The 22,002-nt window shown below is 43.4% G+C and overlaps 1 protein-coding gene across 11 annotated transcripts in view; it reads left to right on the top strand.

Moving 5' to 3' along the window:
* Positions 1-22,002, top strand: part of macf1a (microtubule actin crosslinking factor 1a) — a 577,816-nt gene that overhangs the window by 359,384 nt on the left and 196,430 nt on the right. For 6 of the 11 annotated variants that reach the window (XM_070899169.1, XM_070899162.1, XM_070899161.1 and 3 more), the window contains 6 exons: positions 10,147-10,302; positions 10,480-10,695; positions 13,235-13,384; positions 14,996-15,229; positions 17,113-17,262; positions 21,723-21,956. In XM_070899169.1, coding sequence (XP_070755270.1) covers positions 10,147-10,302; positions 10,480-10,695; positions 13,235-13,384; positions 14,996-15,229; positions 17,113-17,262; positions 21,723-21,956 — 1,140 coding nt within the window. The remainder of the gene's footprint in view (positions 1-10,146; positions 10,303-10,479; positions 10,696-13,234; positions 13,385-14,995; positions 15,230-17,112; positions 17,263-21,722; positions 21,957-22,002) is intronic. The other 5 variants (XM_070899171.1, XM_070899170.1, XM_070899166.1 and 2 more) reach the window with 1 other exon arrangement.

Here is a 22,002-nt window from a genome sequence, read left to right as displayed (position 1 = left end):
GAAGTACAGAACCATGGGACACAGTCTTTGGATAAGGGGTAGGCCATTTAGGACTGAGATTGAGGAGAAACTTCTTCACTGAGTTGTTAACCTGTGGAATTCCCTACCGCAGAGAGGTGTTGATGCCAGTTCATTGGATATAATGAAGAGGGAGTTAGATATGGCCCTTACGGCTAAGGGGATCAAGGGGTATGGAGAGAAAGCAGGAAAGGGGTACTGAGGGAATGATCAGCTATGATCTTATTGAATGGTGGTGCAGGCTCGAAGGGCCGAATGGCCTACTCTTGCACCTATTTTCTATGTTTCTGTCATTTTAAATAACCCGAACATCAGTTTCAAGTTTTAAATCACAATTTCAAAGAGCCAGCACAGGCACAACGAGCCGAATGGCCTCCTTCTGTTCTATGATCACAAGAGTCACTTCTAGGCTGATCCCCCAGTGTCTGATTCAGTGCTATGTGAACATACATACCAATGTAAACTGTGGATTTAAAATGGTTTCTGGGAATTGCTGTCAGCTGTGAGCCATTTCACTTGTTCTACACAGCCACCATCCTGAATTCATGCCAGTTCCTCCCTTTCCTCCAACAGTTCTTTGCCTTGCTACTGCTGTTATCTGCTTCCTCACTGCTATTTATATGTAAAATCTGTTCAACAGAAATAATTTCAGTAATTATTTTTATTATAGCAACCCAGTAAGGAGAGAACAGCAGTAGGGGTGAAACCAGAACATCAGTTACGTGCAGGAATTATTTTGCTTCCTCATGTGTTCAACATCCACCCACAAATTAACATACTATCATCCATATGTGCGGAGTCTATTGGAGGGAGGACTCCCAAGTTCGATCTAATGGCATGCTTTCAGAACAAGACATTAGCAGGATTTTGTTGCAATAGTGAAGAAGATTGAGCAGTCACTTGACAGTCTCTCAGTTTCTTGGTAGAGGTTGTTTCTGCGCAACTTCCTATGGATCCTGGGAAGTAGGACATATATTTTTGTGTTAGTTGGGCCTGCTGTAATGTGCTACTCTGGGTCAGTTGATCAAGGGTTGTTTTTTATCATCCCAGAAGGATTGCAACATTAAGTAATCTTTCACAAAGAATTATTGAATTGAATCTGATGGCTAAGATGAGAAGATTTTTGACACTTCCAAAGCTGGTCACTGTTGTGTCCTTACACACTACAGCAAATCAACACGAGGCACATACTGGAGACAAGGTCACTCTGTGACCTGTACCTTTATTCACAGGACCAAGAAGTGATGACCCTGCATGGGACCTCTCTTTATATACCTGGATGACCAGGTGGGGAGTGTCTCCCACAAGTTCACACCCTGTGGTCAAGGTGTGCATTTCTCAGGTGTATACAGTGTACAGTGTTGTTACATTTATGTGAGGGTTACAAACATGACATCACCTCCCCCCAACATCTTTGGGTCAAAGATTGAGTCTTCCAGGCGGTCGAGGTTCTCTCGTGGAACGCCGCAGTTGGGGCTCTGGTTGTTAAGCCTTGGCATGCGTCTTTGTCACCTGTGGTGATTCCGGCTCGTCCGGGCTGGCCGCAGGGACTGTGCATGCTGCTGACTGTTCTTGTTGCTCATTCTTTGGCAGTGGTGTGGGCAGCATCTTGTGCTGTTCCTCAGGTTCCTCAGTGTCCTCAGTGTCCATGCTGAACCTTTTTTTTTTTTACTTGGTCCAGATGCTTGCGGCATATCTGCCCATTGTTGAGTCTGACCACTGACCCTATTCCCCTCTTTATCAATTACGGTGCCCTCGAGCCACTTGGGGCCGCACAGCGTGATTAAGAACAAATACAGGGTCATCGATTTCTATCCATCTCCCCTTTGAGTTATGGTCGTGGCACTCATTTTGGGACTGGCGCTTGCCCTCAACAATGTCTGACAGGACTGGATGAATGAGGGACAGCCGAGTTTTAAGTGTACGTTTCATGAGTAGTTCCGCTGGCGGAACTCCCGTGAGCGAGTGCGGTCGGGACTTGTAGGCCAGCAGGGGGCGCGATAGACGGTATTGAAGGAGGGTCCTTGAATCCGGAGCATGCCTTGCTTTGTGATTTGGACCGTACGTTCCACCTGGCCATTGGAAGCCGGCTTGAATGGCGCTGTCCTGACATGTTTGATGCCATTACCTGACATGAACTCCCGGAATTCATAGCTAGTGAAACACGGGCCGTTGTCACTAATTCGGATGTCCGGCAAGCCGTGGGTCGCAAAGACTGCACGCAGACTCTCCACTGTGGTGGATGTCGTGCACGAATTCAATATGATACGCTCGATCCATTTCGAGTACGCATCAACAACAATGAGGAACATTTTTCCCATGAATGGGCCTGCGTAGTCTACGTGAATGCATGACCATGCCTTGGTGGGCCAGGGCCACGGGCTGAGTGGGGGCATTGCCCAGCTGGGCACATGTCGTGCACCTGCGAACAGTGTTCCAGGTCTGCATCAATTCCTGGCCACCATACATGTGACCGGGCAATGGCCTTCATTAACACAATGCCTGGGTGCTCGCTGTGGAGTTCCCTGATGAATGCTTCCCTTCCCTTCTGGGGCATGACTACTTGGCTGCCCCATAGCAGGCAGTCGGCTTAGATGGAGAGTTCATCCATCCGTCTGTGGAACGGTCTGACCTCTTCAAGGCATGCTCCGTGTGCGGGTGCCCAATCCCCAGTCAGGACACATTTCTTAATCAGAGATAGGAGGGAATCTCTGTCCAGGTTTTGATCTGGCGGGCTGTGATGGGGAAGCCTGCTCTGTCAATGGCATCGACAGCCATGAGCATCTCTGCGCTTTGCTCTGCTGCCCCCTCAGTGGTGGCCAGTGGAAGTCTGCTGAGCGTGTCAGCGCAATTTTCAGTGCCTGGCCGGTGCCGTATGTTGTAGTCGTACGCAGCCAGCGTGAGAGCCCATCGCTGTATGCGAGCTTGACGCATTGGCATTGACCACTTTGCTGTTGGACAACAGGGATGTTAACGGCTTGTGGTCCATTTCTAACTCGAACCTTCTGCCAAAACGGTACTGGTGCATCTTTTTCACCCCGTAGACACATGTGAGTGCCTCCTTTTCAACCATCCCATACCCCCTTTCTGCTTGGGAGATCGACCTGGAGGCATAAGCCACAGGTTGGAGTTGGCCTGCGTCATTACTCTGCTGCAACACGCACCCAACCCCATAGGATGATGCATCGCATGTCAAAACCAATTTCTTACAGGGGTCGTACAGGGTCAATAACTTATTAGATCAGAGCAGGTTCCGCGCCCGATTGAAAGCCTGTTCCTGACAGCCCCCCCAAAACCAATCGCAACCCTTACGCAGGAGCACGTGTAGCGGCTCCAACAATGTACTTAAGTTTGGCAGAAATTTCCCGAAATAGTTCAAGAGTCCCAGAAATGAACGCAACTCCGATGTGTTGTCGGGCCTGGGCGCGCGACGGATCGCCTCCGTTTTGGATTCGGTAGGCCGGATCCCGTCTGCAGCAACCCTCCTGCCCAAAAACTTGACCTCTGGGGCCAAAAACACACACTTGGACTTCTTTAGTCGCAGGCCTATCCGGTCCAGTCGGCATAGCACCTCCTCCAGGTTGTGGAGGTGTTCCTCGGTGTCTCGACCCATGATAAGGATGTCGTCCTGAAATACAATTGTTCCGAGGATGGATTTGAGCAAGCTTTCCATGTTCTTCTGAAAGATAGCGGCTACTGAACGAATGCCAAACAGACACCTGTTGTAGACAAACAGCCCCTTGTGCGTGGTGATGGTGGTCAGTAGCTTGGATTCTTCGACCAGTTCCTGGGTCATGTAGGCCGAAGTGAGGTCCAACTTGGTGAACAGCTTGCCGCCTGCCAGCATGGCAAAAAGATCCTCCGCTCTCGGAAGCGGGTATTGGTCCTGAAGGGACACTCGGTTGATGGTGGCCTTGTAGTCGCCGCAGATCCTGACCGAGCCATCCATTTTTAGAACTGTGACGATGGGGCTTGCCCAGTCGCTGAATTCAACAGGCGAAATTATGCCCTCTCTTAGCAATCATTGTCAGCCATGGCTCAGTGGGTAGCACTCTTGCCTCTGAGTCAGGAAGTTGTGGATTCAGGTCCCACTCCAGAGGTTTGAGTTTATACTCCAGTGTAGTACCGAGGGAGTACTGTCTTTTAGATGTGGCCCTTAGGGCTAAAGGGATCAAGGGGTATGGAGAGAAAGCGGGAAAGGGGTACTGAGGTGAATGATCAGCCATGATCATATTGAATGGTGGTGCAGGCTCGAAGGGCCGAATGGCCTACTCCTGCACCTATTTTCTATGTTTCTATGTAACCTGTCCAACTCACTCTCAATTTTCTCCCACATCACATACGGCACAGCTCTGGCTTTGTGGTGTAGTGATGTGGCGTCCGGAGTGATGCGTATCAATACTTTGGTGCCTTTGAAAGTCCCGACGCCAGGTTGAAATAATGACTCGAACTTTTGTAGGACCTGTGAGCATGAACTTCGCTCCATAGATGAAATGGCGTGCACATCCCCCCCATTTTCAGTTCATCTCAGCTCGCCAGCTCCACCCAAAAAGCACGGGACCATTTCCCAGGACAATCCAGAGTGGCAGCTGGTTCTGAGATCCATTATGTGTGACCACCAACGTTGCACTACCTAGCACTGGGATGATCTCTTTGGTGTACGTCCGTAATTGCATGTCACTGCGTTCAACTTTGGGTCTGCTAGCTCTGAGTGGCCACAGTTTCTCGAATTGTTGGACACTCATGAGTGACTGGCTGGCTCCTGTGTCCAGCTCCATGCGTACCAGGATGCCGTTTAACAGTACTCTCATCATCATAGGTGGCGTTCTTGTGTATGAGCTGTGGATGTTTGCCACCTGAACCCACTGACCTTCAGCGTCCATTGTTGTGTCCCAGGCATGCCCCTGCCTTGCAAACCCCTCTTGTGGTTCACCCACTTCGTAAACCAGCCTCGCTGCGGGCTTCCTGCACATCCTGGCTAAATGTCCACTCAAGTTACAATTTCTGCAGATGAATTGTTGAAACCGGCAGGCCTTCGCAGCATGTTTGCGCCTGCACCTCCAGCATGAGCTGAGATTGTTGTTAACAAAAGAGCTGTTACCAGGCATTCCTCTCTGATTGTCTCTTTGATTACACTTGAGCACTCTGTTTTTGGGTGTCAATGGTCCCATCCTGGGATGTATTGTCCCTTGTGATGGTGTAAATGTCCGTTCAACCTGCCATTGTCTCTGTTGAGGACCCACCCTAGAGTCTGTTACTGCCTGGTTGGTGTTGAATTGCTCTTGCCTGCCTGCGGGGCTCTGAGTCGCGTTTACCATGTTAACTCCCTGCTCCATTGTTGCGCACGTATATGAGCTTGGTGTCCTCCTCCCCCGCCATGAAGGTTTGAGCCATCAACGCCGCTGCTTCCAAGGTCAACAAATCCTTGGTCTCAATTAGCTTTCTAAAAATCCCGGCATGACCAATGCCCTCAATGAAGAAATCCTGTAACATCCCCCCCCCAGCAGGCGTCTGTGAACTTAGAGGCTGGCCAAGTGCCGAAGGTCCGCAACGAAGTCCGGTATGCTCTGCCCTTCCCGACGTTGGTGAGTATAGAATCGGTGTCGGGCCATGTGTATACTGCTTGCCGGTTTGAGGTGATCAACGATCAGTTTGCTGAGCTCCTCGAAGGTCTTGTCCGCCAGCTTCTCTGGTGCGAGCAGGTCTTTCATCAGTGCGTACGTCTTCGGTCCACAGCTGGTCAGTAGATGCGCACTCCGCTTGTCAGCCGCTGCCACTCCCAGCCAGTCCTTCGTGATCAAGCTCTGCTGGAGCCCCTCAACGAAATCGTCCCAGTTCTCACCAACCCAGTACCGTTCCTCCAAGCTACCGGTGGCCATTCTCTTGAGTCGTTGATTCCCGTTTCTCGTCACCAAATGTTGTGTCCTTGCACACAACAGCAAATCAACACGAGGCACATACTGGAGACAAAGTCACTCTGTGACCTAAAGCTTTATTCACAGGACCAAGAAGTGATGACCCTGCATGGGACCTTCCTTTATATACCTGGATGACCAAGTGAGGAGTGTCTCCCACAAGTTCACCCCCTGTGGTCAAGGTGTGCATTTCTCAGTGTACAGTGTTGTTACATAAAGGTTACAGTTATGTGAGGGTCACAAACATGACAGTCACAAGATTGAAATCCTGCAGTTTCCAATCAGAAATTCTGACAACTTAATATAATTTGTATATCGGGGTTGAAAAATATCATGAATAGTCGTCGTTTATCTGTTTGACATGGTTTTTCTGATCCAATTTTAAAAGATAAATCTCTAGATTTCTTTTGAGCATTTACAGAACACCATCTCTTCTCACTTTCCTCAAACAGAAACTACCTTCTGATCAGTGATTGTGTTACATTGCATATAACTTATTGGGCTGGATTTTGCGGTCAAGCTCCCCTCGTCACACATGCACTTGCCCATAGACTTTCTATGGGATTTTACGCTGGAATTTACTGTAAATTAGAGATCCAAAACGCGTAGCACCCTCTACAAGGCAAGCAACTGTGTATCTCCTTAACCAATCAGATTCAAGAATCGTTAATGAACAGCACAGATTCTGAACCAGAAAGGGTCCATTGGAATATTGAATTCAATGTCAAATCAGGTACAGAAAATGAAATGGAGAGCAAAAGAAAGATTGAATTAAGAGAGACCGAGAAAAGAAACAGCAAGGAAAATTAAGAATTTATTTTAAATAAAAACATTTTTTTTTTAAATCTCCAATAATAATTAAACTCTGAAGCAATGAGACTCCACACTTGTAAAAGTTAATTTTCGGTGCCAGAGAGGTTATTTGGCAGCAATTAAGATTTGCCATGTCGTTAAAAGGGTACTTATACTGGAATGGACAAGCCCTAACTTTTTCTGGCAAGTTTAGTTCATATTTAGCAGGTAAGTACAGGAACTTCACGTCGTTCAATGTATTTGAATAGCGAGCCTCACGGCGAGATACTATTTTCAGGAAGCTTTTGGAGGAGCACGGCATCTCGGACAGCAACATCCTGATTTCCATGTTTAACTGCACATGTGTGGTCGCTGGAAGTTGCTGTCTTGATTTCCACGTAAATAACAGGGAATGCTGTTAATCTCCTTGTTATTTCTACCACAAAATCCAGGCCAGTGTTTCTGTTCTCAGACTCTGACCAATGTCACTGCATTCCCTTTGTGATGTTTTTTCTTTGCTTTTATTCGTTCTCACTCCCCTGCCTGCTGCTCTTCAGTGGCCATCTCTTATTTTTCTTCTGTTTTACTTTGTTTTCATTCTCTCTCATTTACAGCTCCTTCCCTTCTATTGTGTCCCATCAGGTAGCCTGTACAGATTATTGTCATCCAGTAATCACTAAGATTCTCTTACAAATGCATTCTTGGAGATACTCAGTGGTTATTTTCTTAGTTTGGTAGCTATTAAAATCCGAACTCCCATATTTGCGGCGAATTTCATCCAGTCGGAAACTGGGCGGACAGTTAAAATCGACAGACTTACCCACCGACATTCTGCTCCGTTCCCGCTGTCTTTTATTTTATTCTGCTCCTCTGAATCTAAATATGCAGATCGGGAACCCGACTGCACCTTTAACTGCGCAGGGAAGCCGTTGTTGTTTGCTGACAGCGGGAAGAGGAGCCGGACCAGAAGAGTCCCACAGGTCAGTTTTTTACTTTTTAAAAAAAACTTTCCTGGTGTGCCCAGGAAGAGCAGGAGTGCTCCTTTGGGCCCCATGAGGAAAGTTTAGATCTTCCCTGCCCTCGGCTCTCTTCCCCACCCCCCCGACTCTTCTGAAACCCCCTCCCATGATTTTCCTTCGGCCCCAGCCAGCGGCCTCCTGCCGCTCGACATTACGCTTCTGCTCATTGGCCAGCTGCCGCTTCCCATCTGTTACGGACGGGCAACTGACCTGGGGCTTGCAGATGAGGCCCGGGCATTAAAATCGTCTAGTCCTCACATTTCCGAGGTTTGGGAGGTTTGGCACTTGCCTTGCCCTCTGGGTTGAGGTTAAAATCGGGTTTTCTGTGTTTTCATTGGACTTTCAGTAAAAGTTTGTGTTTCCATGAAATTGGAGCACTATTGTACTCTTCCTCACTCCCATCCAGAAAAAGCAGGAAAAATCCAACCTTGCCAATTACCGTCCTACCAGCCTCCTCCCAATCATCAGCAAACTGCTGGAACGAGTCAACAGCCATGCTACCAACCAGCACTTACTCACCAATATCCTGCTCACCGATGCTCCGTTTGGGTTCCGATACAACCACCCAGCTTCAGACTTCATTACAGCCTTGGGCTTATCATGGCCATAAGCTGAATTTCAGAAGTGAGGTGAGGGTGGTTGCCCTTAATATAATGAGCGCATTTGATCGAGTGTGAAACCAAGGAACCTGAGTAAAACTCGTTGATAAGGATTAGGGTGAAATATCTCTAGTGGGTGGGGTCATACCGGGAACAAAGAAAGATGGTTGTGGTCGTTGGAGGCCAATCATCTCAGCCCCAGGACATTGCTGCAGGAGATTCTCAGGGCAGCATATTAGACATAACTATCCCCGAGTGCACCACCATCAACATCCTGGGGTCACCATTGACCAGAGTTTGAACTGGATCACCACATAAATGCCTTTCCTGGAGCAGGTCAGAGGCTGGGTATTCTGCAGAGTGGCTCAACTCCGGAGTTGCCTCCTTTCTGCCTTGAATCCTCATCCCTATCAAACTGCGGCTTCTATCCTCGCTGTTCCGCGAGCACATATTCCACCTTTGCATCCTTAAGCCTGGGGACTTTAGATTCAGTTCCACCTGGTGCATGGCTGGTCTTGCAATCTCTGTCAGATCTGGCTTGATCTTCCCAAGCCATTCTGCACCAAATCTTTCTACTATACCTGTACTAGAATCATCCTGGAGGACAAGAACAATCCCAAACACTTTCTTCATGACAAAGCACTGCCTCCAGCACCGTACTCCTACAAATTCCACTTCTAATGCTTAAATGCAAGGAACTTATGAAATTTATTGTTTCTAAGATTGAGATCATCATGCAGTTGCTTCAGCCTGTCCCCTCCGATCCTCTCATTTCCCCATCACTCAGTTTCTTTCCCCTCTTGTATCGCCGTCTCCAAGCTCACCTTTTTCACGAGACCCACCACCTGCTCCCTCAATACCCTCCCCACTCAACTCCTGACCAATCAATTAGTTTTCCTCGCCTCTATACACACTATTCTTACTATCCCCTCCCCTTCAAAACTATTATCATAATTTCTCTCCTCAAAATGTGCACTCCCCCTCAACTTTTCTGTCCTCTCCAACTGCTGCCCAATCTCCAATTTCACTTTCTTCTCCAAGGTCCTTGAACTTGATGTCACCACTACTCACTTCTCTCAACTCCCTGTTGGAATTCCTTCAATCTGATTTCCACCTCGCAAGGTTCACCAAAACTGTCCTCGAGAAAGTCACCAATGGTATCATTAGTGAATGCAACCTCAGCATGTTATCCTTCCTGTCGCCTTGACCTCGTTGATGTTTTTGTGGTTCCACTTGTACCTGTGTCAGTGTAGCCAGTGTACCTACAGTAATGGTTTCCCTTTCAAATTTCTCAATTTTGCCTTTGGTCACCGCTTCTAACTCTCTCCATTGCATTCAGTGTTCATTTTTCTTTTCTCTTTGATACACTTTTAGCTTTTTTCCTGTGTTAAAGACCCAATGTAAATCTTGTAGTCTTACTGTTTTGTCTATAGAGTTCAGTATTCTATGATGCTCTGACTATCCTTGTTGGATGGAAAGGCTCATACATTGATGTGTAGCGCATCATTTCTGTTTTAAGATCATACTAAAGGTAGAAAGTTAATTTTCCATCTTTGTTAACCTACTCAGACATTTTCAGTAATGTAGGACAAAGTAGTCAATGTGCTTACAGTTATCCTAATTTTCCACGTATTGCTGGTATTTTGTGTGAGCACAAATCAACAGGAGCTATTTTTCTTGTCCGCATTGCAGTCAGAGAAAAATTAGTTAAAATCGGTGCAAACTACAATTGTTTCTAGTGGATTTGGTTAAGGATTTTAAATTTTACAAGTAATTTTGATTTATTATTGCCTGTGTCACCAGCCTTTGTACAGTAAACAGCAATGCCTGGAACACGATGAGAACCTAGTCGCTTACCTCTCTCTTGTACTGGATATTGAGGTCAGACTGAAGCAGCAGCAGCAGCCGCCAGTTGATACCAACCTTGCCATGCTTCATGAACAATTCCAGAGGGCAGAGGTTAGTACATTATGGTTAATGGTTCAGATTTATCTTTATTTAATAGGATTGAATTCTTTTGGCATAAACCTTCAGTAACATTTGCTCAAACTTCTTTTCTTTTATTTACTTGTTTCAATTTCAAATTTTTGTAAATATTTGTATTAAGTTTTGGTAACTTTCATGCTGTATTTTTAGGATTTTGAAGTGGAGCTGGAGGAACTATCTCTCCAGATTGATCAAGAGCTGGTAACAGTCAAACAGATACTCAAAGGATCCACACGAAATGTACCTAAACAGTTACTGAAAGCACTTGAGAAAGACTCAAAAAACTTGCAGATATCATTTACCTCTGTCCGTGAGGTGTCAAAAGCCTGGCATGGAACTCTGACAAATGTACTGGCAACTGAGAAAGTGAGCTGAGCGAAATAATGTTGTAAAAGAGACATTTGATAATGCTATTCATTTAGATTCCATCTGCAAATAGATTTAGGCTTAATTTTTTTTTTAAAAAGCTTAACTTGCTTTATTTAGTGTTCCCCTTCATTTATATGTATTATCTTTGATCGGCCCATGGAGGCCATCTACTTGTTAAGTTGTGTGTGTTTGATTAGTGTGCAGTCCCTCTAAATGATAACCTGTGTAAGGATGGCAAGAAATCAGAGTAAAATTCTTAAATAACCATTAATGAAGATCAGGGTTTAAAGTTGGGGTGAATTATTGCAAATCCAGCATTTTATATTCGCAGTTACTGAACTGCCACTTAAGCTAATATTATTCAGCTATTACATCGCCATATAAGTCCGAATCAATCTCTGACTAATTTGTCTCTGGTTTAGTAGTGAGACGTTGTGATGTTTCCTCAACATCATGGGGCCCGAAATTGGTCGACATACCACCCGCGGACCGCCGACATCACGCCCAAAGTCGCAAAATTCATTAAATAAAATACCTACATACCACCCGGCGGAAAATTCATCAGCGACATACCGCCGGCTGGTATGTATACCGTCCGCCCATGCACACCGCTGACATACCGCCCAAAATTGCAAAATTCATCACTTAACACCGACCTACCGCAAACCCTGGAAGAGGTGGTTTTAAGTTTTAAGTAGATCTTCAGTCGGCAGTTTGTATCTTTAACTGTAAAATAAAAATGTAGTCTCTCCCGCCGCGCCCCCCCCCCCCCCCACTCTCCCCAGTCTCTCTCCTCCCTCCCCCCCCCAGTCTCTCTCCTCCCTCCCCCCCCCAGTCTCTCTCCTCCCTCCCCCCCCCAGTCTCTCTCCTCCCTCCCCCCCCCAGTCTCTCTCCTCCCTCCCCCCCCCCAGTCTCTCTCCTCCCTCCCCCCCCCAGTCTCTCTCCTCCCTCCCCCCCCCCAGTCTCTCTCCTCCCTCCCCCCCCCCCCAGTCTCTCTCCTCCCTCCCCCCCCCCCAGTCTCTCTCCTCCCTCCCCCCCCCCCAGTCTCTCTCCTCCCTCCCCCCCCCCCAGTCTCTCTCCTCCCTCCCCCCCCCCCAGTCTCTCTCCTCCCTCCCCCCCAGAATCTCTCCTCCCTCCCCCCCCAGTCTCTCTCCTCCCTCCCCCCCCCCAGTCTCTCTCCTCCCGCCCCCCCCCCCCCCCCCCCCCCCCCCCCCAGCAGACCGCTGTGAAAAAAAGTGACAGAAATCGCGCACACTCCGCCACTGCGGTACCTAGCGGTCTGCAACGACATATCGCCGAGAAATGGGTGGACCATCAGTTTGGACCAATTTCGGCCCCATAGTGTTGAGCCTCAAGAAATGGTTTACCCTGAAATCTGGAACAAATTATGTAAATGATTTGTGTCTTCAGCTGATGGAGCATTTTGCCTTTAGAAAAAGAAAACTATCCCCATGCCATGATAATTCTACCTGTACCAGCTAAAACATACTGGCAATTGTGTTGAAAGTTGTGAAGAATGTTTTGTTTGCACTCCTAAAAGAGGGAGAAATAAAGATAATGCAGTTAAGATGGTACAAAACAAATTCGGAAAAACAAAAGAGCGAGGGAAAGAGTTAGCTACGTTATGTTGTGAGAGAAACTTATTCCTTATTATCCTTGGATCATCTTCAATTTGAATGGTATCATAATTGCAGCAAAATTTACCAAACTTGTGACTCCATCAGTATAACTTCAGCTATCTGATACTGGAATGTTCAGCTTACTTCCTTTCAGTGAAATTGTAAAATTAAGCTTTGATCAATTTTGCAACAGCTGGGCACAATATGTTACATTAAAATCTGTATCATTGCCAAAATTATGATGGCAGTACTTCAACACGATATTTCAACTGCAGTAGTACATATGCACAGTTCGGTTAGAGACGAGAACAATGCCTGGGATTGGACATGATGTTTTAGACCACTGGCTTTGCAGCTCTAAAACTGAGATTTTAGTTCAGGAATGAGTGCGAAATTCTTTTAGCTGTTAAAGAATAAATAGATTTATTAGATAGTCTGAAAAGTACTTAAACTGCCAGTTATGAATCTCAAACCTCAACTTGCTTGTCTCTTAAACTCGCTTGATTTGGCTGTACTCAGTCAGACCACTAGGTAGATCATCAAAAGCAAAATTCAGCAGATCTTGACTTGTTACACTCCAATTAAGTTAATGGAAAAACAGATGTGCTTAGTGCTTATATAAAACACAGTATATATTAGAGGTTGCAGATAAAGAGGTATTTTGTGTAAAGAAAGTAACTTGGGATTTTTGAGTAAATTACATTGCTTGAAATGATGACTGGATAGTGACAGTTGTGGAGATCTAACAGAAACTGTCCAGATGAAGATGGTTACTTGTAGAAGAGCAACATCAGTTTGGGGAGGGGAAAGAGGAGATAATAGTCAATTCGAAATAAATAATTTAGGACATTAAATAGCCAAAGATTAAACTGCATGTCAAATGTATACAGCACTAAAATTCTTCTTTTTGTTTTCAGTCTAAAATAATCACTGAGTATGAGCAGCTCCAAAAGAAACAAGAAGCACTGATGGACAACGTAATTCAAACCACAAAATCTGTGCATAGAATAGAATCTGAGACATCAAAAGATGTGATGGCCCTGAAACAGAATTTGCAGCAATATAAGGTAAATGATTGACCCTCTCATTTCAAATTAGCTCACAAGTAAGTAACATGCAAGCAATACAAAAATAGTATTGCTAACCAGAGGAACTTTCCAAAAAAAATGTTTTTAATAAAATTTTAATTAATGGCTTTGGTATAGCATAAGTCCCACAGATGATTTTCTGACTAAAATTTTTCCACCAGAACACATCTGTTTCATGAAGCAACAGTTTAAAACGGGGCAATGAGTTCCATTGATCAGAAATTCGTACACATGATTCAGATACACAAGGATAGAAAGGATAGATTTTCCTCTGGACACCTGAGAAAGTAGCAGCACATTTTTCCTCCCACTTGCTTATTTTATATGCAAGTCTTCTAGCTCTGTGTCCCAGTCTTAAGGAGTTATACTTCATTCACGCTGCACGATGATTTTAAATTCCTGGATAATCTTTTTTAGCCATAGATATGAGCTCTCTCCAATTTAACATTGTCCTTTTGAAGACCCAACTTGCACATTATTCTAACTGTTGTCTTATTAACAATTTATACAAAAAGTACAGTGATTTGTTTTATAATAGACGCCCTCGAGGCATCCTAGAACTTGCTAAACTATGTTCATAACAGCTTTTTATTGTTTGGATACTTTTGGTAAAAAGTTGAATTTGAGTCCTACTTTGCGAACTTTTGTTACAGGGCACCCATATTAAATATTTCTAGTTCCAGTGTTTATTGCTTTACATTTACCTGCATTAAATTCCATTTGACATTTTGTGTCTGTTTAAGTTGCCAATTCCCTTGAATGCTGACATTCATCACTTGACCCAATAGCTTGGTATCTTCAGCAAATTTTATAAATTACTGGAGAACCCTCCTTGGATTGTTCATCAATAGTGTATATAACAAGCAACCTAGAATGAGAACTACATTGGGCACTTCCTGAAACCAGAGACTTGTGTAATTAGTGACTTTTGTCAAACTACTTCTCAATCCAGCTGGCTAATTTGCCACTATTCATGCGTTTTAACCGTCTTTGGAAGGCTCACATACGGAACTTCATTAAATGCCAATTAATTTCCAAGTAAATATGTATCCGTTGCGCTAGCTAACCATCTTCATAAAGATTTATGGCCTCTGTGCCACTTAGATATGAACAGTGATAAAGTCCTGTAAAATGCTCAAGTATTTTTTCCCACTGTAGATAATAATTCCCTGGTTTTTGTGCCTCTTTTTTCGAAAGGCAGGATGACATTTGCAATCCTTTATTCTTCAGGTGCGACCTTTATATACCTCCTACAAATATTAACCAGAATTTTGTGTACTTTCTTGCCTTGTTGAGGATTCCAGGATATATATCTCATACAAGAACCTTGGCTGAGAGATGTATACTGGAATCCCCAACAAGATCAGTGGGAAAGTGCACAGAATTCTGGTTAATATTTGTAGGAGGTATTTCATTGCTTCAGTTTTTTTTAAATGCTATCGGCTACTTGAGTTGAAGTGACTGGCTGTGGAATAGTTTTTATTAATGTGTTCAAAGTATTTTCTTAAATACTAAAATGTAGATCTATGCTATTGTATTTTGGGATTCTAATGCACATTAATTTGTCCTCTTTTTCTCTCTCTCTCTTAGGAACTGAAAAAATCACTGCCACACACTAAAGCAGATATTGATGATGCAGCTTTTGATATTCAGTTCTTTATTTCTGAACGTGCCCAAGACCTAACCCCTCAGCAAAGCAGACAGTTGCTTAGACTATTAAATGAACTACAGAGGTCATTCAGAGAAATTTCTGAAAAAGTTGTGGCACAAACAGAAGCATTAGATCTTCACCTTCAGGATAAAGAGTCAGTGGAATCCAAGAAGGTTTGCACTAGTCAGCAACTAGCTTTAAAAAAAAAAATGAGATTATATACCTTACAAATACGTGCAATGCAGTGTCTTGTAGTATATAATAAAATCGTAACCTGGCTATAGACAGAAAAGTGAGAAATTATTCACAAGCTAAGCCCAAATATTACAAATTTAACCAGGGTGAGAAAAACCTTTTTCTCTGCTTTGTCATTTAAATCAGCTGCACTGCTAAGTGTTCTACTTGAAAGCATTGGGTGCATGTTACCTAAAATCACACCAGTATAATGTTATGTTTATATACATTTAGTTTCCAACCATGTGAATATTGAAATGAAGATTATGAAAAACTCAGTTTTGGATTGGTGAACGCAGTGATAATGTTGTTTTGTCACTTTGAACTTGCCCAGTAAGAACCATTTAGGCCTAGCCAGCTAAAGGACTGAGCAGGGACTCTAGCATGTAAGACAGTTTGCTGTGTATTTTCTTTACTGTCAAAATGCCATGGGGCACTGAAGATATAAATCGATTTGTATGATGATGGAATTAAATTAGTAAGTAAATACACTGGGGTCTGTTGGGTATTAAGAAAACTTGGAACGTGTGCTCAACTGTGTTGAGCTGATTGATAAAAGAATTGACAGGCAGTACACCAACTGACTGGTTTTAGTGGGGTTTGATGTAAACTGGCTCAAGTAGTGCACAACCCAAGTATTAAAATAATTCCAAGGGATTTGAGCCCATGGAGCAGAAGCATATCCATGATGTAATTGACTTCTGTCAGAGTTCATGGTAAAAACAGCCCAGGAGTCTTTCATCTGGCTTAAATCAGGTTCTAATCAGATCCCAGCCAGGAACATATAGTGTATAGGTGTGGCGTTTCATTAGGTGTGTGGATTTTTCCTGTGTCTTTTGTTCAGCTGCAATGCTATCAGTAACCCTCTAACCAATGTTCATTGTGTCAATCTTGTAACCTGTTTTGCCTTGCTTTTTCCAGATACTTTTGTTCCGTAACTCGCCATGGCTCACATTATAATGAAGATAATGCTTTGCAGTGGATCTGAAACTGGTCATTCAAGTGTTAACTGTGGTTTTTAACTGCAAGACCACATGCTTATAGTTCCTGTCATTGTCGTTCAATAACAACTGATTCTGCACTGCTTCTAAAACGTATTTTTGTGAAATCTCCACACTGGCTTGGGATATATTACTTATATTTGTGTGACACATCCTGCTCAATTGTACTAATTCATGCTATGGTTTCTATAGTGTACACAAGGACTGGGGATGGGAACAGAATGCAAAGGGCTGATCACTTTCAGTCTGCTCTTTAAAAAATAAAACAGGCTCAGCCAAATGTTCTTTGCAGATTTTTGAATGTGTCGTGTAAGCTACTTTTAGGGCCAAATTTCACACTGCATAGATTTCTAATTGGCAATAAAACTCATCAAATTTTCTTTCTATTATCATAAAAGCATGTAGCATTAAAGTTAAATTCACCTGTTTACATATGTCTTGTATTATAAATCGCAGACTTGTTACCTTTCAAGCACAGCTTTTGAATACTTGTTTTTCCAATTTAAATGTTACATTGTTATTACTAATTACATATGAACACAAATTTGTGGCTATTCTGGACTTCCCAATACATTTTAATTATCTGAAGTATGCCATTTATTCAGCTACATGTGCATGAGAGTCCTTGTTGGGCATAATCAACTAATATTTAAAAAGAACGTGTTATATACTTGTACATGTAAAATCTGCACAGATCTGTTCTGTTCTCCTATCCAGAGATATTCTATACACCGTGTAAATTTCTATTTCAAAACGATTGTTCTGAGAATTAGCAGTACAGAAATGGGAACTGGACATGTATGTTTTTTGTCATCTTGCAGGCACGACAAGAGCAACAGGAGGAATGTAGGCAGAAACTGGATGAGCTCAGTACGTGGCTGGCTCAGACAGCTAGCACAGTAGCCAGTCACCAGGTGGCAGTCAGTGAGAGTGATCTGCCAGCTCTTCATCAGCAACAGAGTATAATTCAGGTTTGTGATGGCACGTTTACAGTAATAAAGCATCCTTGCTATTGATCCACATGACTTTGTTTTTCTAGTTTAGTCATCATATTTTAAATAATATAGTCAAAATACAAAAGCAAAAATAGATCTTCCAGCTTTTTAAAAGACTACATAAACTTTATCATTCAGTTTCCTAAAATTCTCTGACAAGATACAACTTTACTATAAAAGAAGTTAGGGAAGAGATAGTAACGGCACTATTACATATACAGGTTGAACCCCTCTCATCTGGGACTCCCTTATCCGGCACCACCCCTCATTCAGGACCATTCCCGGGTGGCGCATGCACAGAACGGGGCCGGTCAAAATCCTTGAACAATATCAATGTAAAAAAATAAACTTGCCCATTTACACTTGCATGGCACATTTCAATCTCAACAGACTCACAATAAGTTTACCCAACTTCGGAGCTGACACATTCGGGGCCCCCCCGCCCCCCACCACCCGGCCCGCCGACACCTCGGGAAGTCCCCCCGGCCCGCCAACACCTCTGGGGGGCGCTCCCCCCGCCGACACCTCGGGGGGGGCCTGCCGACACTTCGAGGTCCACTGGTCCGTTGATTCACCTTCCTTTTGTGCGGTGCTGGCTCCTCAACCAGCAGTGGATGTGTGAGGTGTCGATCAGCATCGTCCCGCTGCGCTGTGCCCAAGGCTGGTGTAAAGGTCGGTGGGGAAGGGGACGAGGAACCGCTGATCCAGCATGAACTCCAATTGCTGCTGGTCCCACTCACGGAGTCATTCCTGGAGTCTCCCCACACTGGTACAGGGACAAATCAGACTGGAAGATTCACTCTCACCCTGTCTAACCCATTGTGCTCAGTAGAGCCAAGTGTGAACCATGTGTGTCAGCAGACTGGTGGGCCCCGAAGTGGCTTGAGGCTGAGAGTGCGTTGCAAACATGTGACCTCCCCTCTTCCGGCAAAATCCCGTATTCGGCACTGGACAGGTCCTGAGGATGCTGGATGAGGGAGGTTCGACCTGTATATAAATTCATTAGAAAAGGAAATAGTGCCAGAGGACTGGCAGACAGCTAATATGATTCCTGTATTAAAAGAGGAGATAGAACTAGTCCAGGGAAATATAGACCAATTAGCTTAATGTCGACAGTAGGAAAGTTAATGGAATCCTTACTCAAAGAGATAGGAAATGCAATAGAAACTGAACATATAATCGAGTCGTCAGCACGGATTTCAAAAGGAAAGGTTTTGACCAGCCTTACTGAATTCTTTGAATAAGTAACAGAAAGGGTAGATAAGGGTGATGTAGTACCTGTAGACGTAATATATTTGGATTTTCAAAAGGCCTTAGATAAGTTATCGCATAGTAGACTCATAACTAAGGTCAAAGCATGTAGAATCCGGGGACAAGTTGCCAAATGGATAGCAAGCTGGTGACAAAACAGAGAGTAGGGGTTAAAGGTAGTTGCTCAGACTGGCAAAAGGTAGGAAGTGATGTTCAATAAGGATTGGTGCTGGGACCACTGGTATTCACTATTTTTGTAAACAATTTGAACTCGGAAATCAGAAGTACAATTTCAAAATTTGCGGGCAACACCAAATTGGGGGATGTAGATACAGAGGAGGACTGCGACAAAATACAGGAAGACATTAATAAACTTGGAGAATGGGTGCGTAATTGGCAAATAATTGTGAGGCAGAACGTTTTGGTAGGAAGAATAAGGAGGCCACATATGCTTTGGAAAATAAGTGTCTAAATGTGATAGAGGAGCAGTGGGTCCTGGGCATACAGATACACATCACTAAAAGCGACGCAGGGCTAATAAGCATAAAAAAGCAAACAAAGTATCGGGGTTAATTTCAAGAGTGATAGAATTGAAAACCAAAGACTGCGTGGAACCTTGGTTAGACCATATACTTGGAGTACTGTTAACATTCCATATTATAAAAAGGATATAGATGTATTGGAGAAAGTTCAAAAAAAAATTACTAAAATGATATCAGAACTGAGAGGTTATATCTATCAGGAAAGATTGAACAAGCTGGGGCTCTTTTCTGTCGAAAAAGAAAGACTGAGGGGTGACCTGTTGGAGGTCTCTTAAAATTACAAAAGTGGTTTGATAGGGTAGACGTAAAGAAGATATGTTTCCACTTGCGGGAGAGACCAGAACTAGGGGCCATAAATATAAGATAGTCACTAGTAAATCTAATAGGGAATTCAGGAGAAACTTCTTTACCTAGAGAATGGTTAGAATGTGGAATTCGCTACCACAAGGAGTAGTTAAGGTGACTAGCATTAATGCATTTAAGGGGAAGCTAGATTAAACACATGGGGGAGAAAGGAATAGAAGGATATGTTGATGTAGATCTGTTGGACCGAATGGCCTATTTCTGTGTTGAAAATACTATGTTATATAAAAACTTGATCACAAATGTTATATTCGAGAGGATGTGCCTGAGAAGCTAGACCATCGCCTGTTAATGCAACTGATGCTACAATATATTTTCTAATAAGATAAAATTCCATTTTAAATTGTGCTACCTTTAGGATTTTTAACTCGCCATTCTCTTTCAGTGGTTTTAGTCTTTGTCACAAGTGAACTTTGTCCCCTACAAACTAGAAGCTGTACTGTTAGAGTTTTCCCTTGCAGAAAGTACTTGACCTGTGGCTAACTATTATCCCAGTTACAGTAACCTATACACTGAACGTTTACAATAGGCATACTATTTTTTCAATCTACTTGGTATGACTATATCAAAACACAATGAGAGCATTTGCCAGACAAAAGTAACTAAATTAGTTATTGACAAATGAAAGTGCATTGAAGCATCAAAATTAGGTTTCGGCATAATCAGTCCTACCTGTCCTTTGCAATATTGCATGAGATTAATTACATTTTGACTTCAGATGAAGTAAAAATAATTTAGCAGCACAAGATTTCTTGATTTTTTTTTTTTTCCCCCTATCTTCCGAAACCATTTTTCAGAGATGAACAATATCTTCCAGAGTTCAGTATCACTAAAACTTTGTTTTAAACTGTATTTTTCTTTTGATCTCTAATTTGGTGATCAAATGTAATGAAATTCGGTGTCATTACAAATGTCATTGCGGCATTGAACAAAGGGATAACTCATACAATGAAAGCTGTCGTCCACCTCAAAAACTGCATGTAACAATGAGCTATCTTCAATGCATAATAACAACTGTGAAACATCTTCGTGTTCAGAATTCACATCTGGATCCATTCTGTGTATAAAAAAAAAAATTAGCAGCAGGTTCTCTCACTTGCATGCTGCTGTTGTCATTGAGCTAAATATAAGTCGTTCGCAGACCATCTGACAGTAAGAGTTGGATTACGTAAGTCGTGAATAATTGCTGGATTTGTAGACTTCAGTGGGATTGTATTGTGCGAGAGACCACTGATTCAGGTTTAATAATTAACATTTTTATAACACTATGGGCTAGAAATTCCATTTTTGGTCATAGCGGTATTTTTCTGCCAAAAATACCGCTACGACTACTACCGCTACGAGGCCTAATGTTCGGGATAAAATTCGCCCAACAGTAAAAATTGGCGTTGCACGAGGATGCGTGGCACAAACGGCAAATTTTCTGCAACCTTTCCCCGAGACCAATACCGCTGCAAGTTGGGTCTAGGGAGGAGGGGGGAAAACAATCCCCAAAAATTCCAAAAATAAAAAATCTCAAAACATTCACAAGTCTCTTTTTTTTTCTATCGAATCGCTGCAAAAAAAATTTAAAAATAAAAACTTTAACTAACTTTTTTTTGCAGGTCATTATACCTACCGCTGTTCCAAGGGCTGCAACACAGGTTTTTCCTGAGCGTTTTTTTTCGTCCTATCTGTGGGTGCATTGCGAGCCCAGGTTTGGCGAAAGCGCTATTTCGAGTCTTACATGCCAATGGTCCGCTCCCCAGTGGCACTTAAAAACTGCTGGTGCTAGATTTCTCCGAATTTCCCGGTTCGGAAAACGGCAAAATATTGCAGAAAAACCAGGCGCAAGGTTGGGGAATTTCCAGCCCTAGAAATCTTATTCCAGAAAGGAATCCACCCAGCTTTAGGAGCTAATATGAAGATGTCTTTAAAAGTGGAAAAATTGAATTTAATATGTTTAGGAAAACACAAAATTTACAACTAAACCTTACCTGCAGAAAAAAAATGGCAGATAGAGACTGAGATTTTTTGAAAATTTTCACAGACCGGGTATGAAGCTACCCAGTGACCAGACGATCTAATTGCAGTGTGGCACATTTGCAAAGGTGGAACCGGTTATAAATGTGGGTAGAGTCATTTATAATCGAGAAAAGGCTGAAATAAAAGTGAGACTAAAATATGGCAACGGGAAGTCAAGCGATGCAGGCAGGAAGTATATGTAGACGTAATATATATTGATTTTTAATTTTTGTGCAGAAATATTATATTGATTTTGGTGCTACGGTTCCCTCTTAGGCACTGCAAAATGATATGCAGTCACGTGCTGCTGTTGTAGAGGATGTGATCAAAGCTACAGAACGTTTATTGGAGGAGAACCAGGGCAAGCTAGATCCTGAAGAACTGGCGAAAGTTGAAACAAAACTGTTGGAAGTAAAGGCTCAGCACCAAGTCTTGTGTCAAAGTGCTGAGACACTTCAGAAACAAATAAACAGTGCCTTAACAAAAGCTGTCCGGCAAGAAACTGAAAAGGTAATACCCAGGACAGAATTTGTACAAATGTTGAAATTCACTACTG

The sequence above is a fragment of the Pristiophorus japonicus genome, chromosome 14 (genome assembly GCF_044704955.1).
Source record: "Pristiophorus japonicus isolate sPriJap1 chromosome 14, sPriJap1.hap1, whole genome shotgun sequence".
Taxonomy (NCBI): Eukaryota; Metazoa; Chordata; class Chondrichthyes; family Pristiophoridae; genus Pristiophorus; species Pristiophorus japonicus.
This window is presented reverse-complemented; position numbering and strand designations above follow the sequence as displayed.